This window comes from Tupaia chinensis, unplaced genomic scaffold (assembly GCF_000334495.1).
Source record: "Tupaia chinensis unplaced genomic scaffold, TupChi_1.0 Scaffold138235_1, whole genome shotgun sequence".
NCBI classification, from domain to species: Eukaryota; Metazoa; Chordata; class Mammalia; order Scandentia; family Tupaiidae; genus Tupaia; species Tupaia belangeri.
This window is the reverse complement of record NW_006198133.1, coordinates 2,938,339-2,955,164: the sequence shown is the minus strand read 5'-3', so window position 1 is coordinate 2,955,164 and position 16,826 is coordinate 2,938,339. Positions and strand designations below refer to the sequence as shown.

Below are 16,826 nucleotides of genomic sequence, written 5' to 3'. Positions count from 1 at the left end.
GCACATGCACCCAGTATGGAGTTTATATATATATATATATCTTTATTTGTTTATTTATTTTAATTTGACCAGAGAGGACAGAGTGAGAGAGAGGGAGGGAAAGTAAGAAAGCAAGCCACTAGATCTGGGACCCAAACCACAAACCTCAGTCAGCCACATGGAAGTCTAGTATCCTTTTTTTTTTTTTTTTGGAAAGGTTTTTGCTATAGGGCACATGTGCTTGCCAGAGAGACAGAGAGATAGAAAGCGAGAAATCACCCCCTGGAGGGATGGCCACACCTCAGTCCCTTCTCCTCCATTCTCCTCTCTAGATCTTGGGCACACACGCACACGCACCCGGCATGAGTTTAAGCCACTGGGTCTGGGACTTGAACCGCGGTCGACTACATGGGAGTCCAGCAACATAGTCATTACGCTACCTGCTGGTCCCATGGAAGTCTAGTGTCCTTAACCACCATGGCACTCACCAGTCTCATCCCAGCATAAGTTTTAAGTCACCGCGTTTGGGACTTGAACCACAGTTGACTATGTGGGAATCCAGCAACGTAACCATTAAACGATCTGCTGGTCTCCAATATAAAAATTTTAAGCTATAAATTTCTCTCTAATCACTGTTTAGCTACTTGCAATAAATTGTGATTATGATTTGGTTTGAGTCATTTTCTGATTCCCGTTGTGAATGACTGACTCATTTTTCCCATGGTATATTGATTTGCCAGGGATGCTATTCGAAGCACAGCAGACTGGGTGACTTGAGCCACACAGAGAAACAGAGTTTATTTGCCAAAGTGAAGTCTTTTTTCATTAATATTTCTTCCATTTTATATGTATGGAATATGTACATTTTGAGACTTAAGTATAAATGTGTTACTTATTATGAGTCATGGCCAAAGATCTAGAGAATGTCTTTGATTCTGAACTGTTAAGTTTCTATTTGCATTGTTCATTCTTTCCTTTTTAAAAATGTTGGCAAACAGAGCAATGCAGGAAACCACATGACTGACTGTGGGTTCAAATCCCTGGGTCATCTTTAAAACACACTGGAGAATTGAGGGAAGGAGATTACAGTATAACGGGACCCTGCTGAGGGTGTTTCTCTCTCTTTCTCTCTCTCTCTCTCTCTCTCTCTCTCTGTCTTTCATGTGGGTGCATGTACTGTCCATATTGAATAAAATAAATAAACTTAAAAATAAATAAACAGGGCCAGCCACTTGCATGGTAGTTCAGGCGGCTGGATCCCACATGACCAAATGCACGATTCGAGTCCCACACCTGGCCTCTTGCAAAACACACTGGGCACGTACGTGTGTGCCTACATGAAATCCTGAAGGAGAGTGGAGGAGAAAGGATTGCAGCATGGCCTCCCCTCCAGGGAGTTCCTTCCTGCTCTCTCTCTCTCATTGTTTTTCCCACTATCTCTCTCCAGTGAGTGCACGTGCCCTGTAGCAAATTTTACAATAAACTAACACACAAACAAAACCAGGCTGAGCTAGACAGTTATACCCCTTAGGTTTATTGTCTAGTACACTGCTAATCTAAATTTCCTTTCCCTTTTTGTGTCCAGAGTAGTATTTTTGGTCTGAGTTTTCAGTCATTGAAGAAATATGATGCAATGTCATTTTTGTTGATGAGTAATGGGAAACATGTAAAAAGGTTTTCTCCCCTTTGGATACTAGTATAATCATCTACGTAGTGTCAGAAGTTATTTAAATGAAAAATAGTTTCATCAATGTGTTATGCCTGGGCATGGGGGTAAGGACAAGAAGTAAAGGAATTTCGTGCTCGTTTCTAAGATACAGAGATGAAATATTTAGTTTTTCTTCTGTAGCCTGTAACTGGGTAGATCAAACTTTGATTGTTCTACACTTATTGATAAGTATAGATATAGATAGATAATTAAAGTAAATAAAGTCTTTTACAAAATTGTGAGTGAGCTATATAGAAGGTTAATTTGCTGCTTTCTGGTTTACCTCTTAAGGTAGTACCCTCTAAAGTATCTCTTGATTCAGCCAAAATCACGCAGGGTGAATTCTAGGCAATAAGATAACTCTAGGTGGATGAAGTTACATCAAACATTTTTTCAAAAAAGCATAACCAGGGCCAGCAGGTGGCACGTTGGTTAAGGCTCTGTACTCCACATGGTCAACTGCAGTTTGAATCCTGGACCCAATGGCTTGAAAATCACTCCAGGCACATTTGTATGTGTGGCCCAGATCCTGAGAGGAGAATGGGGGAGAAGGGATTTCAGTGTGCCCTATGGCAGAAACCTTAAAAAAAAAAAAGAAAAAGGAAAGGAAAGAGGAAAAGAAAAGGAAAGAAAAAGAAAGGAAAGAAAAGAAAAAAAGAAAAGAATAGAAAAAAGAAAAGAAAAAGTACAGCCTCTTACAGAAAGCAGTTACGGGAAGCTATCTGTACTGAGACATGCGACTCAGATGAGAAACTGGTAGTGAGGGTAAGTGACAGAGTTGGAAGAGATTCTGCAGGGATTCTGCTGTGAGCCACTTCACATTCCTAAAGAGTGCTTTGAGAAATGCGTACTTCTGATTCCTAAGAAATGAGGTGGCAATTAGTATTTGGTGAGAAAGGAGGGAGAGCAGTAGCCCTTCAGACTTCTTGGCCTCTTTGCAAATGCTGGTCTCTAGGTAGGGAGGTGGGAAGAAATCTGTGACCTCCACCCAAGTGTACCTTTGTACACCGTGTATCCTCTTCAATATATATTTTTAAAAGTTGGTGAAGCCATCTTTCTAGCTTCCTCCTTGAGAGTTATACAATTTTAAATAAACACTATTGAACCCTCCTGCAAAAATGAAAGAGTAACGAATAAAATGTACTAATCTGGTATCGTCACTCTAACATCCTCTGAATCGCGACAAACACAACCTTATGCAGACCTGCTCTTAATGCACACGTTGGAACTATGTAAAACCAACCATTACAGTTATTGCCGTTGATGTCCAGGAAGGCAAGGCTCAGAGAGAAGTGTGAGAATAAGGACGCGCCAATATCGGGTAACACACCAGCCAGATTTTGAAAGTAAAAGTGAGGAGGTGGTATCGGCAAGATGGCAGAATGTGAAGGCCTCATCCTTGTTTTACCCCACTAACATACTGACTTAACAATGGTAGACAACCCTAAAATACCTTTATGAGCTCTCCAGTATTGAGACAAAAGTTGCGGCACATCCGATGAGCCCAAAGCGAAGAAAACTCACACTAGAATGGTAAAGAGAACGGCTTCTCTTCCCCCGCCATTGCCCCTGCCAAGCTAACGAGGCCTATTTATGCAGACCTGCCCTTAATGCACACGTTCCCTAATCTTTACTGCAGTATGTTCTTTAAAAATGTTTTTTCATGGGGCCGGCAGGTGGCATGGTGGTTGAGGTAACTGGGCTTGCCACATGGCTAACCATGGTTTGAGTCCTGGACCTGGGAACTTGCTTTCTCACTTTTCCTCTCTCTCTATGTCTGTCACTGGTCAAATAAAATTAAATAATTCTTTTTAAGAAAGTATATTTTCAGGACCAGCAGTTAGCATAATGGCTATGTCACTGGACTCCCACGTAGTCGACCACGGTTCGGGTCCCAGACCCAGTGGCTTAAAACTCACGCCGGGCGCGTGTGCGTGCGTGCCCAAGATCCCAAGAGGAGAATGGAGGAGAAGGGATTGCGGCGTGGCCATCCCCTCGATGAGCCCAAAGCGAAGAAAACTCACACTAGAATGGTAAAGAGAACGGCTTCTCTTTACCCGCCATTGCCCCTGCCAAGCTAACGAGGCCTATTTATGCAGACCTGCCCTTAATGCACACGTTCCCTAATCTTTACTGCAGTATGTTCTTTAAAAATGTTTTTTCATGGGGCCGGCAGGTGGCATGGTGGTTGAGGTAACTGGGCTTGCCACATGGCTAACCATGGTTTGAGTCCTGGACCTGGGAACTTGCTTTCTCACTTTTCCTCTCTCTCTATGTCTGTCACTGGTCAAATAAAATTAAATAATTCTTTTTAAGAAAGTATATTTTCAGGACCAGCAGTTAGCATAATGGCTATGTCACTGGACTCCCACGTAGTCGACCACGGTTCGGGTCCCAGACCCAGTGGCTTAAAACTCACGCCGGGCGCGTGTGCGTGCGTGCCCAAGATCCCAAGAGGAGAATGGAGGAGAAGGGATTGCGGCGTGGCCATCCCCTCCAGGGGGGTGATTTCTCACTTTCTGTCTCTCTGTCTCTCTCTGTCTGTCTGGTGAGCGCACGTGCCCTATAGCACAAAGAAACAACTCTCCAAAAAAAAAAAAAGCAAAGTATATTTTCATGAAATATTTTTGTAATCAGTTAGGACCAGCTTTACGATTGATGAAATTATGTCTGATAAAAAATCTTTGCATTAATAAGTAAGTTTTCACTGTGATTAACAAAATTGCATGAATATGAAGATATAACTTTGTAATGTTTCAGTGCTGTTATTTCCTATTTTTTAAATGATGTCATTAGTATTACTGGTTTAGAGACCTTAATGCCCCTAAAATATCTAGCTTATGATCAATCCAGTTTCTGAAGACACTATCTTTTATACACATTTTCCCCCTATTACATTTAGATGTACTTTTGGATAAGTCTTTTTATCCCATGTCTCTTTAAAAAATCTATCTAAGAAAGCGTGAATTGATGCCTTCTTTTTTTTTTTTTCTCTGCAGGTTTTCCTGCAGCAGACAGAGACATCAAAAAGAGTATTCCATTGATTTTTCCCCAAAAAAAATGCCATTGTAGTATCTAAGTATTTGAAGGGTTTCCTGGCGGGTTTAGAGCCAAGATTTTTATACACCTGGTTTTCCTGCACATTCTCTTCTTTACATGTAATATCAAAGGCAGTGTTTGGAGGGATAAGAAGCTCTGAAATATGAAAGGGAGCAGTGTGGCATGAAAGCAGGAAGAGAGACCCAGTCTTCCCTGATTGCCATGGTGGCAAACTGGGCTGTGGGTGGGGTGGGTGGCAGGGATGGTGAGTGGCTATTTGTATGGAGGTAAGTGCATCAGCCTCAGGATATAAAAATATTCATTAGGGTGAATCCCCCTTCCTAGCTTCCTTTCTGAGAATTAAAAAATAGCACACTAAGCCCTGCTGCAAAACCACAACGAGAAATGTAAAATAGTCATTGCAAAGTACAGAAAGCAATCGTAAGAATAGTTTAAGCAAAACACAATCGACGTAAGACCACGTAATACTACGACTCTGAACATTGCTCAGCAGACCTGCCCCGTTAAGGGCCTGATGGTAAAATGTTTAGGCCTTGCAGGACAGTTTCCGTCACAGCTCGGCCACGAGTCCCTTCTAGTGCTCACCTTCCAGGTTGTGAATGTTGATTATGGCCCCTCTTCCTCATGGCTGCAAGTTCACCTCGCATCTGCAAGATTATGGCTGTTGCCTCTTGAACCTGCAAGTTAATACTATGAAAGGGACCTAGTTTCCTAGGTGTACGATGATAGCTGCTATTGGGTTAGGTTCTTGACAGTCCCCCTGCAAAGGACAAATGTAGAAGGCTCCTGCTGTCCTGCAGTGTTAACAGAATGTGGCTATGAGGACCCTCGTCTGAGAGGCCTGGCACCGTGTATTAGCCCAAACTGCAGAGGTCATCAAGCCTGTGTACTTGATCTAGCTGGATTCTCTCACGTAGGTAGCACGCCAGCGCTGCTTTACAATAAAAAAAACGGAAGAGGAAAACCTGTATTCTTGGAGTCATTTTCACAGTTTTAGTGACTCGTCTTTCTCCACCAACTGATCATTTCGAGTTTACTCCTGAGCGTTTCTGACTGCATGTTTCAGTCCATGTACTGTAAGCCGCCATCACCTACCACCCTTGCCCAGTGCAGCACTCTCAGGCCTCGTCTTCCTTCCTGCTCAGTCCACCTCTAAGTGTGCCCCACAGGTGGCAGCCAGACTCCTCTGCCTCCATGTTCCCACTGCTCCTTTTCTCTTAAGGAACTTGTTCAGGCTATGTCCTATTACCTAAAATCTATCCTGCATTTCATGGCGTGCAGTTTAAGTCCACATTCATCATTTATGCTGATCATTTCAATTATTCCCCCTTATTTTTTTTTTCCTTTTTTGGGAGAGGTTTTGCTATAGGGCACGTGCGCTCTCCAGAAAGACAGAGAGAGACAGAGAGACAGAAAGCGAGAAATCACCCCCCAGGGGGGATGACCACGCCGCAGTTCATTCTCCTCTCACGATCTTGGGCATGCATGCACATGCACCCGGTGCAAGTTTAAGCCGCCGGGTTCGGGATTCGAACCACGGTCGACTACATGGGAGTCCAGTGACAAAGCCATTACGCTAACTGCTGGTCCCATTCCCCCTTATTTTTGATGGGCTGGCTACCATCCACAGTTTGCATATTGATGATAAAAGAGCAAAACATTTTAGAAAAAGAATTCTAAACAGTGACATAAATGGAGCCCTCAAAATAGCTCTCTTTAATTTAGTACTTGCTTCAATTACTAGCTTATTTAGCTTATTTTTATGTGTATAATCAAACATGACTAAACCAAACAAACTTCTTAGGAAGCAAATTGATCTCTTAACAACAAGGGTAATAAATCATACATTTTATATATCACTGAGGACTGGTATCTCTTTAATAAACTTTGAAATTGTTTAAAGATAAATTAAGATTTGTCCATGATTCAATGACAGAAAGCCTTTGGTGGTATTGCCCCCGTAGTCCCTTTTCCCCACTCATAAATTGATAAATGGATGTTCTTGTTTATGGAAGAATCTTAAGTTTATGTTTAGTGTGATCAGTTTCTCAGAGTCCCATAAATATTTACAGACCAGGTAAGACCAAATTCTCACTGCACGGACTAATAGAAATCTTGGAATAATAAAAATCTTTTAGAAAGAGCTATTGGAGAGTAATAGCCTTCCATCCTCCTATTGAGAGTTGTCTGTAAACAATAGTAAGAATATAAACACTTCTGTTTAATGAGTCTTCTACTTTTTTCCAAAACTTTTGACGTAAGATTGAATATCCCTAATCTGAAATGTTTGGAACGATAAATGTTTCAGACTTGCGATTTCTTTGGATTTTGGAGAATTTGCTTTTACAGAATGGGACTTAAAAGAAGGACTCAAGTCTAAACACGAAATTCTTTTATGTTTAACAGATGCTTCATACACATGCCTGCAGGTAATTTCATACACTGTTCTTGTACTGCTGCATGTTAACTGTGACATGAGCTCAAGTGTGAAATTTCCCACTTGTGGCATCCTGTGAGTGCTCAAAAATTTTAACATTTTTAGAGCATTTTGGATTTTTAATTTTTGAGTGAGGAATCCTCAATCTGTGTATTCTCATTTTAAATTTTCAAAACAACCTTCTGCTACAGACGTATCCATTAGATAGCTCTTTTTTTTTTTAAAAGGTTTTTGCCATAGGGCATATGTACTCTCCAGAGAGAGAGAGAGAGAGAGAAAGTGAAAAATCACCTCCCAAGGATCACAGCCATGTTGCAATTCCTTTTCCTCCTGGGATTTTGGTCATATACACACACACGCAGCTGCCAGGTCCAAGACTTGAACCATGGTCGACTATGTGGGAGTCCGGTGCCTTGATCACCACGCCACTTGCTGGCCCCCCCGTAGCTATCTTTGAGTTGCCAGTACAGGAGATACATAGGGAAGGCATGCTTCACACAAGGCATAATCCAGTGGCTCAGCCAGAGGCTAGTCCTTCTTCTTAATTCTCTTCTTCCTTCCATAAAATCACCCAAAAATGCTCTGTCAGACTGCCATTCCTTGTGCTGTCTCTTTTGCTTCCAATTGCACTTCTTCCTGGGTACTTCTCTCAAAAAACAGGTTCCCTCATCCTTCAAGCGTCTCCTTCCATCTCAGGGGCCTTAATTTAAGCCCTTACCTGAACAAATCCCTTCAGCAGGGGAATGGCCTTCACTGACTGAGGTAAGCCAATGAGGGACTGCCCTCATTGTTGGGGCCAGCAGGTGGCATCGTGGTTAAGGTGCTAGACTGGCACATGGCCAACTGTGCTTTGAGTCCTGAACCTGGCAGCTTGCTATCTCACTTTCTTTTTTTTTTCTCTCTCTCTGTCTCTTTCTGATAAAATTAAAAATAGTAATAAATAAAATTTAAATAATTCTGAATTTTTTTTAAAATAAGCTTTGTTAAGACAAAATTACAAAAGGGCAATTACTTACCTCAGTTTGCCTATTTTGAGCCCCAGACCTCTTACAGCCAGGTAGGACACAGTCTATCCATGTGCATCCACACACATATATGTGCACATACATGTATACACATATGTGTACTTACATGCCTATGTGTTTTACGTGTGAGTATGTCACACGCTCTAAGAGAAGTTTTTAATTTGGCCCTTGCTGAGAGAGACAAAGAATGTGTTGAAAAGGCTCGGCCCTGCACTCTAAAGAAACATCACAATGAACATGGAATACTCTGTCACCTGATAGCAGTCTCCAGACCGTCCTCCCTCACTGGTCATGGTCAAGAATGGTGCCTAGGGGCCAGCAAGTGGTGCAGTGGCTAAGGCTCCCACACGGCCAGCCTCTCTTTGAGCCCTAGACCCAGTGGCTTGAAAATCACTCCAGGAACAAGTGCATGTGTGTCCGAAATTCTGATAGAAGGAAGAGAAGGGCGTGCAGCATGGCTACCCCCTGGGAGAAAGGTGATTTCTCTGTTTCCCTCTCTTTGTCTCTCTCTGGTGATTGCACCCACCATATATCAAGAACCTTAAAGGAAAAAGAAAAAAAGAATCCTGGCTGAGGGGCTATAGCTGGGTCATTCTGAGTATTCTAACTTTAGTTCCTTATTTATCCTCCTGGGAGTTTGCTTCTTGCTTCAGGGCTCTTCTTGGACGCACTCACACAAATAATTAACAATTTTTGCGAAGCTCTTGCTTCCCTCTAGCTTTCTGCAGAAAGCTGACTGGCCTTTGGCATGATGCAACTCTGTTCCTTTACTTAAAATCATTACCCGCAGCCTCAGTAACAAAAAACTGGAAATAATTTCAAAATTTACTTCCCAAGATTTAATGATTTTAAGCAAGAAATTGTCTTATGGCAGAAGTGTCCAGATTAACTCTAAGACCACTGGAAATCCTGTGTCTGACTGTGTTGCGTTGTTGTGAAACCACTGTACATAGTTCCGTCTTCCTAATACTTCACCTTTATTGACTTGACATCACTTCTTAACCTATTTTAATGCTAGGTAAGTGTTGTCGTTTCTTCGTTAATATATTATGTATTATTAAACAATATTTACAATAGTAGTAATTGAATGGTAATTTACTTGTAGTAATTCCTTGATATTTAGCAACAAATATCAGACAGCAGAGGTAGAATTCTCTTTACAGGGTTTACATTCGGGGGCAGGTGGAAACTGTAAGTAGGATTATATGAAGTACACTTTTTGTTTTAAGAGGTTTTTGCTTTGGGGCATGTGTACTCACTGCGGGGGAGAGAAAGAGAAAGGTAGTGAGAAATCACCCCCTACCCCAGGAGGGACTGCAGCAGGCTGTCTTCTCCTCTATTCTCCTCTTGATTTTGGGCACACACACACACGTGCCCGGCATGATTTTCAAGCCACTGCATCCAGGACTCAAACACTGGTCAGCTGGGTGGGAGTCCAGCAACGTAACCACTATGCCACCTGCTGGTTCCTGAAGAAGCACATTTTAAAAATCCAGGAGGTTGATGAAAAGGTGCTAAATCTCAGCTAACTTTGAGATAAAGAATGTCAGAATTCCACAGAACTCCAGGGCTATATCATATGCTGCTTTGGAATCAAGTTAGAGAAAAGAAAGATCATTTCATTTGAGTTTTTCCATGGGGTCTACAGAATGCTGTTTGGTTTTAAGACCAGAAGGATGAGAATTTTCTAAAACAAACCAATCTAGTAAAAGAATTAACATGTAAATTTGGTCCGAGTAACTTACTGAACTAAATATTGTCTTCAAGTCCATTTTAATGGGCATTTTTGGTATCTATTATAGTTCGTATAAATTAGTATTGCTATGTACTGTTGAAATTATGTGTTTTCATTCAGATTTTTAAGTTCAGCTTCATAGAAACTATTTCTGTAATCATCCTAGTAGTTTTATACATTTGGTATTCCCTTAAAAAGAACAGGAAAAAGCAAATTATCTGACACCATTAGGTTTATTTTTAAAACATAGCTTATTGACTCTGGCAATAGCCCCTCTAAATTTGTGTAACATGTGATTTGTGAATGAGGGCAAAAATTAGAAAATGGGAACATTTTAAGGAGAGTTAGAGAAGTGTTTACATTCTAGAGGCTCTCATTAAAGAAAAGATCATTAAGTACTCACCTCTAGAGCTTTTCTATTTAAGACAACCTGGATCCCTGGTGAAGAGAGTGAACAAAAGTTCAGGAAACTGCAATTAAAATGCTAATCCTCCCAACAAATTTCTGACTTGAAATCTGGGGGACTATATTGTGGGAATGGTTGTTTTTAGAGAAACATGTTTTCTAACATACTTTAACTTATTTTTATAGTGGAATAAACTGCAAATTAACCAATGGAAAAGAAAAATAATCACACAATAGCTTTTAATGTTCTATTAAGTATGAATGCGAAGTCGAAAGCTACACTATTCAGTGTGCTTAGTCACTGGTCATATGTGTCTCTAAAGTTCTTAAAATTTGGCTAATGCTTCTAAAAATCTGAAGTTAAATTTAATTTAATCAATGTAAATTTAAAAATTGATACTCGATTTTTTTTTTTAAAACGAGGCCATTTTATATTTTCGTACAGTTTAATAAATAATCTTCTGATGACTGCAGACATGTAAGACCAGCTATATTCAGAAACATCAGTCATGATGGTTTTCCAGATTGGTGTATCATCTTCAAAAATTACAAGGAGTTACTTGTATGCAACTGCTATCAGACCAGTAAGACAGCATTTATACAGCCATCATTTCAGGATTGTTGGTAACTTGGGTATATTTCCCCCAGATAACCTTGCCTCCTTGTGTCACAAGGCCCAACTCGCTCACATTCACCTCAATGGCAGTACCTTTGCTGATAACACCCAAAGTTGTTTATAGTGGGGATGAGGGATTTTTCTTTACACAAATATTGGCAGGCGAAAGGTAACTTTCAATTCAGGATGTGTTACGTGGGCCTTCCTGAAACATAAGCCCATTGGCCTAATGCATCTTTGATATTTAGGTGGCTTTCTGGTAAAGCCATCTCCAACAAAGCAGACTTTTGTAACCATCCTCTTCCATGCCTTCTTTCTCTTTTCTGTTCGAATAACTTTTAATACTTCTGTTTCTCCCTGGGCTCATACTTTGAGTAGAGGAAATTCCGATTTTCCTGCTTTCTCTTTCTGTTTTTGTTTACTCGTATTGGAAAGTACTTTAGCCCAGGACTGTCCTTCTCTGTCCAGCAGATAGCAGGAGTCTCTTGTGGAGTCTCCTCATCACCCTTCTGTTTGGTGTTCCTCTTTTCATGCATCTTGATAGTCTTTTTCATTTGTATTTTCTCAGCATGGCGCTGTTTATGATAGTTTAGCCTTCACACCAATCATCCTTTTTTCTCTCTTTGAACGTTCATGAGCCTCCCGACTTTCTTTCTTTCTCTTTTTCTCATGGTAATCCAAACAGTATCCCTAGTATTTATGATGTAATTCAATGTATTCGTTTTGTGTCATGGTGACAGCCGTAGAGTTGCCAGGACACAAAGAAGTTGTCAACTTTCAAGTATCAGAGACCAACAAACCGATATTTGATTCATTGGAAAATTTTAAGCATTTTTAGAACAATTAAGGTATATGAACTACTTTTTCATTTGTAAATTTCACGGAATCTAAAAACATTTCAAGTATTTCAGATAAAAATTGGCATCTAAATTGAGATGTTCCATAAAAATAAAATAAATCTTGTATTTAAAAGACTTCTTATGATAAAAAATTAAAATATCTCAACTGTGATTTTTACACTGACGTGTTAATGTCATAATATTTTGGACTTACTGGGTTAATGAAAACTACTTACGTAGCATTGGCACTGTGTTAAGAGATTACAGAGAATCCAATAGGGATTTTAAATATATGGGAGGATGTGTGTAGATTATATGCCAATGTGTCTTAATTTTCTAAAAGGGATTTGGGCACTTACAGATTTTGGTCTTCACCAGGAAAGAAGGTGTCCTGCAACCAACTCCCCATGGATACTGAGGGAGGACCATGTTTGTCCAGAACTGTTGTGGCTTACAAAGTTTTCTATGACTTCACTGGAATATATTTGATGCACAAAAATACAGACCAGATCAAAACAAAATCTTATCAAAATTACAGTGTTTTCCTTTTTCTCTGTCTGACACTACTATCAGTTTGGTTATTAATAGTCACTTTTTTATTAAAATCACTGAATCTAATAACTAATCCAATATTATTTACTTGTTTAAGTCATAGTAATTACAATCCTTTATTTTGTACTAGAGAAAATTCAATTTCTTTGAAAATTTTAGTGAAGCCAATTTACAACGATAGTGACAAAGAAAAAATTAGGACTTGAAGTGATAATTATGCCTTGAGTAATATCAGTATGAAATACGTAAAGTGTTTAAGCTGTATCTAGGAAAATTTATGGTGCTCTTTCATATTTTCTTTTATCCTCACTTAAAATGTGATTTCATCATAATTTTGTCCCATTGTTTATCTTTCAATTCCTCTAGGTGGTGATTTCCTCTCCTTTCTGAGAAAGAAGAAGGATGAACTAAAACTCAAACTGTTAGTGAAATTCTCTTTAGATGCTGCTTCTGGTATGTTGTATCTCTCCAGTAAAAACTGTATACACAGGTAAGGAGAATATTTTACAAGCATTTTCCAGTGTTATTAATAGAATTCTAGAAAAATGATATATTTGTTATAACAGTATGTTTTCACAAAATGTTTATTTTCATGTCGGTTTTCATATTTTGTATGAAAACATTCCATGCTAGTTGCTTGTATAGTTCACAGAAACATGTGTTTTCCCTCCTCCTTGAAGTGAGTGCCTAGCTGGACAATGACTTGCCTACTAATTAGTTTGTTCTATCATAATCCCAAATAACAGTGACATTGGAAGGTACCCAATTTAGTAATATAAGAAACTATAATCTTATAATCAAATAAGATTATTTCATGTGTTGCCTATTCTCATTTTCCAAAGAATTTACATATAAAATCATGGAAGAGTGTAATAATAAAAGGACATTTCATGACAGTAAATTTGGCTAAGGTCAGAATATTCTCACATACTAGTTACTTCAAAGGAAACATACCTTAACTATATGTAAAGATCTTGTCTTAATGCTTTGTAGCGTATAGTTTTAGTTGTTTGTTGTTCAAAGTGTTCTTTCCTGAACTGTCAGTGTAACTCGAGAACTGTTACGGAATTTGCGTCAGGTTATAAGTATGACTGTGTGGCTAACTGTATCCGGACAAAATGGAATGGACAGTGGTGTGGTTTTTATCTGCTGGAGACAGTGCTTAATACTGTTTAATGTGGATGAGGGCCTTAGTCAGATTGTGTTCTTTATCCAAGCTGATTTGGGATTGAAGTATGTTTTTCTCTGAGGTGTTTGATTATACAAGTCTTTGACTTATGTTAGTGAGGTTGTGAATGCATAATTACAGCAAAACAATGTATTTTACCTTAAATGTACTTTTATTGGTGAATTTTTTTACTTCCAAAAGTTGAACTTAATTTTCAGTTTTATTTGGAAACTAAAAGTATGACCTATAGTTCACAATTGCATATATTTTAAAATACATTTCAATGGAGATGCTTTTTTCCTGGAAATTAAGACAACTAAAACTCAGCAATTGTCATTGTATTTCTGTTTTACTTTCCTTGAATAGAGATCAAATCACACAAGAATTTTTTTAAAGGCTTGCAAGGCATTTGATTTTAGATGAGAACAACCATAAATTGTTCTGAACAACCATAAGTTGTTCTTCCCTTTTTTAGAGAAAATGTATCATCTTTATTGCTGAGGTGTTGGGTTCTCCAGGTACCAAATTCTTCATCAAGTTCTCAGATTTTTTAAAACCATTCAACTATTCATGGCTTTATATCATAATAAATACATGTTATTGAAATAGTTTTACCAGTTTATCAGTTACCAGTAGCATTCCTTAATTTCTAGTGCAAGAAGTTAAGGAAACCATTGTTCCAATGTCTTGCTTTTCTCCTAAATGGACAATTGTTATTTTGAAGTGCCCATATTATCAGAATTGAGCCATCCTATCAAAAGATCGTAGGTGGCAGTTAGCTTTTCAAATTTATCCCTCTCTAAGTCATATTGTCTGCTGTAATGTTATTTTCCATTTTGCTTTTTAAGAATTCCATGCATTCACAAATTGGGGGAAGTCAGCCCTTCTTGACCACACATCCTAGCAGCTGCCTGCTGGGACGGTTTCCCAGTTGAACATCTTGAACAGTGTCACTGAGAGCAGCTTTGACGAATGGGCTGCAGCGTTGGTGCCAGCGTTCTGATTGGTAGTGCTGACTCCCTGTAGTATGTGTTGAGGATTCCAGGACAGGATCCAGTGATCGATCCATCATCTCACCAATTTATTTTTCTGTCTTAAAAGACATTAAAAATCTCTTTTGAAATATACATGCATTATGAATAACTGTGGTCCCCATGCAGTCCTGTAGGTCACTAAAATGTATCCCCACAGCCTGCCTGAAACTTAGGATCCTTTGGACAGCATCTTTTCTTTCCCCATCCTGCCCCCTTCCCTGCCCTCTCGGGACCACCTTTTCACTCTGTGCTTCTGTAAGATCAGCTTTTTTAGACTCTCCATTTAAGTGAGTTCATAGAGTATTTGTCTTTTTACACCTGGTTTATTTCACTTAATGTAATGTCCTCCAGTTCAATTTATATTGTCACCTATGGCAGGATTTCCTTCTTTTTTTCTAACTGAAGAGTTCTCCAGTGTGACTATACGTGACATTTTCCTTTATTCGTTGTTCTCTTGATGAACACTTAGCTTGCTTCCACGCCTTGTACATTTTGAATAAAGCTGAAATGAATATGGGAATGCAGATAGCTCTTCCACATTGCAGTTCCTTTGGATAGATCCCTAACTGTGGGATTGTTGGATCAGAGGATAATTCTATATTTTTTTACATTTTGAGTAACCACCATACTATTTTCCAAAGTAGATTTAGTGAACTGCCCAGCTGTGGTAGCATTCGCTGGGCACTGCTACATGGCAAGATGAGGACACACGGGAGACCTGGGTTCAATTCCAGGTGCACCCTAAGTAAAGGCTGGCATGCTGGTGTGCACTTGTTGTAGCTACTTAGGAGGCTGGGGCAGGAAGACCATGGCCACAGAGCTCCTGGCCACTGCAGACAAGAAAGTGAGGCCATGTCTGAAAGAGACAGGTGCGGTGGTGCACATCTGTGGTCCCAGCTACTTGGGAGACTGAGGCAGAAGGCTTGTGACATAGTGAGACTCTTGTCTGAAACACCACACACACACACACACACACTCGCACACTCCACAAAAAAAAGTAAACCTAAAAAGTACTAATTTATCTTCCCACCAACAGTGTACAGTGGTTCTCTTTCTTCTTAATATATATAGCTTGCTATAGGGAGCAGGCACTCTCCAGGAAGGTAGGGAAGAGGAGAAGGAGAGTGAGAGAGAGAGAGTGAGTGAGAGAGAGAGAGAGAGAGAAATCAACCTCTCAGGGGAGATGGCCCTGCTGCAGTCCCTTTACCTCCAGATATGTTTCGAAGCCACTGGGTCCAGGACTTGAACCTCTGCAGTCGACCATGTGGGATCCAGCCACTTAACCACACACCACCGGTTGACCGAGGTTCTCTACACTTTGCCAGCACTTGCTATTATTCATCTTTATGGTGATGGCGGTTCTGGCAGGCATGAGATGACTGTCTCATTGTGGCTTTCATTTGCATTTCCCTGGTGAGTAGAGACAGAGAGCTTTTGGATGGCTATCGCTCTATCTGCTGGCCATTTGTTTCTCTGTTTTGAGAAATGTCTGCTCAGATACTTTGCCCACGTTATAATCAGGTTATTTTTTTTCTTGCTATTGAGTTCTGTCAGTTTGGGATACTAGTCCTTTACAGATATATAATTTGCAAATATTTTCTCCCAATTTGAGGGCTGTCTTTTCATTCTAATAATTGCTTACTTTCTGTATAGGAGCCTTTTGTGTGCAGCAAGCCCATTTGTCTAGTTTTGCTTTTGTTGCTTGCGCTTTTGGAGTCCTGTGCAGGAAATGCCCAGACTGATGCCATGCAGCTCTTCCCTGGGAGCCAGCATAGCCCTCACTCACTCAGCCCCACTACACGGAGAGGTCTGAGTCATAATCCTGGCACTCTGGTTGAATCTGAAGATAGAGCTGCTGAAGATTCCGAAGTTAAAACTCACCTCTGTGTTCTCTGTGGCCTATGAGACTCAGGAGTGCAGTGCTCTGTCCTCACCCAGAGCTAGGTGATTTAAGAGCCAGTCCCTTGGGTGACAGCTCTAAAAGTTGGGGTGCTCTATGCATGTGGAAACTACTTCCCGGGAGAATCTGCAGATCTAAATGTATGACTGGAACAAGCCAAGGAAGAAGGTGAAGGGAGGACTAATGCTCCTGTTTGAGCAAGCCAAAGGTCTTCTGGTCAGAGTTATCATAGAAGCAAGCCAGGCATGGAGAGGTCACCCAGCCTCTCTAACGAGAGACTGTAGGAACAAATTTCAGGAGCAAGCCAGGGAGAAGGCACAGGGAGCCTTCCCTTCAGCTTTTGCTGGCAGAGGCTGCCAACCTCTTTC

The 16,826-nt window shown here is 40.2% G+C and overlaps 1 protein-coding gene across 1 annotated transcript in view; it reads left to right on the top strand.

The window, feature by feature from the left end:
* The window catches only part of LOC102491813 (tyrosine-protein kinase Fer), a gene marked incomplete at its 5' end in the record, with an annotated part of 266,259 nt that overhangs the window by 149,125 nt on the left and 100,308 nt on the right, over positions 1 to 16,826 (top strand). Inside the window, 1 exon segment of the mRNA XM_006161117.3 lies at positions 12,723 to 12,846. Within this exon segment, the coding sequence (XP_006161179.2) occupies positions 12,723 to 12,846 (124 nt within the window).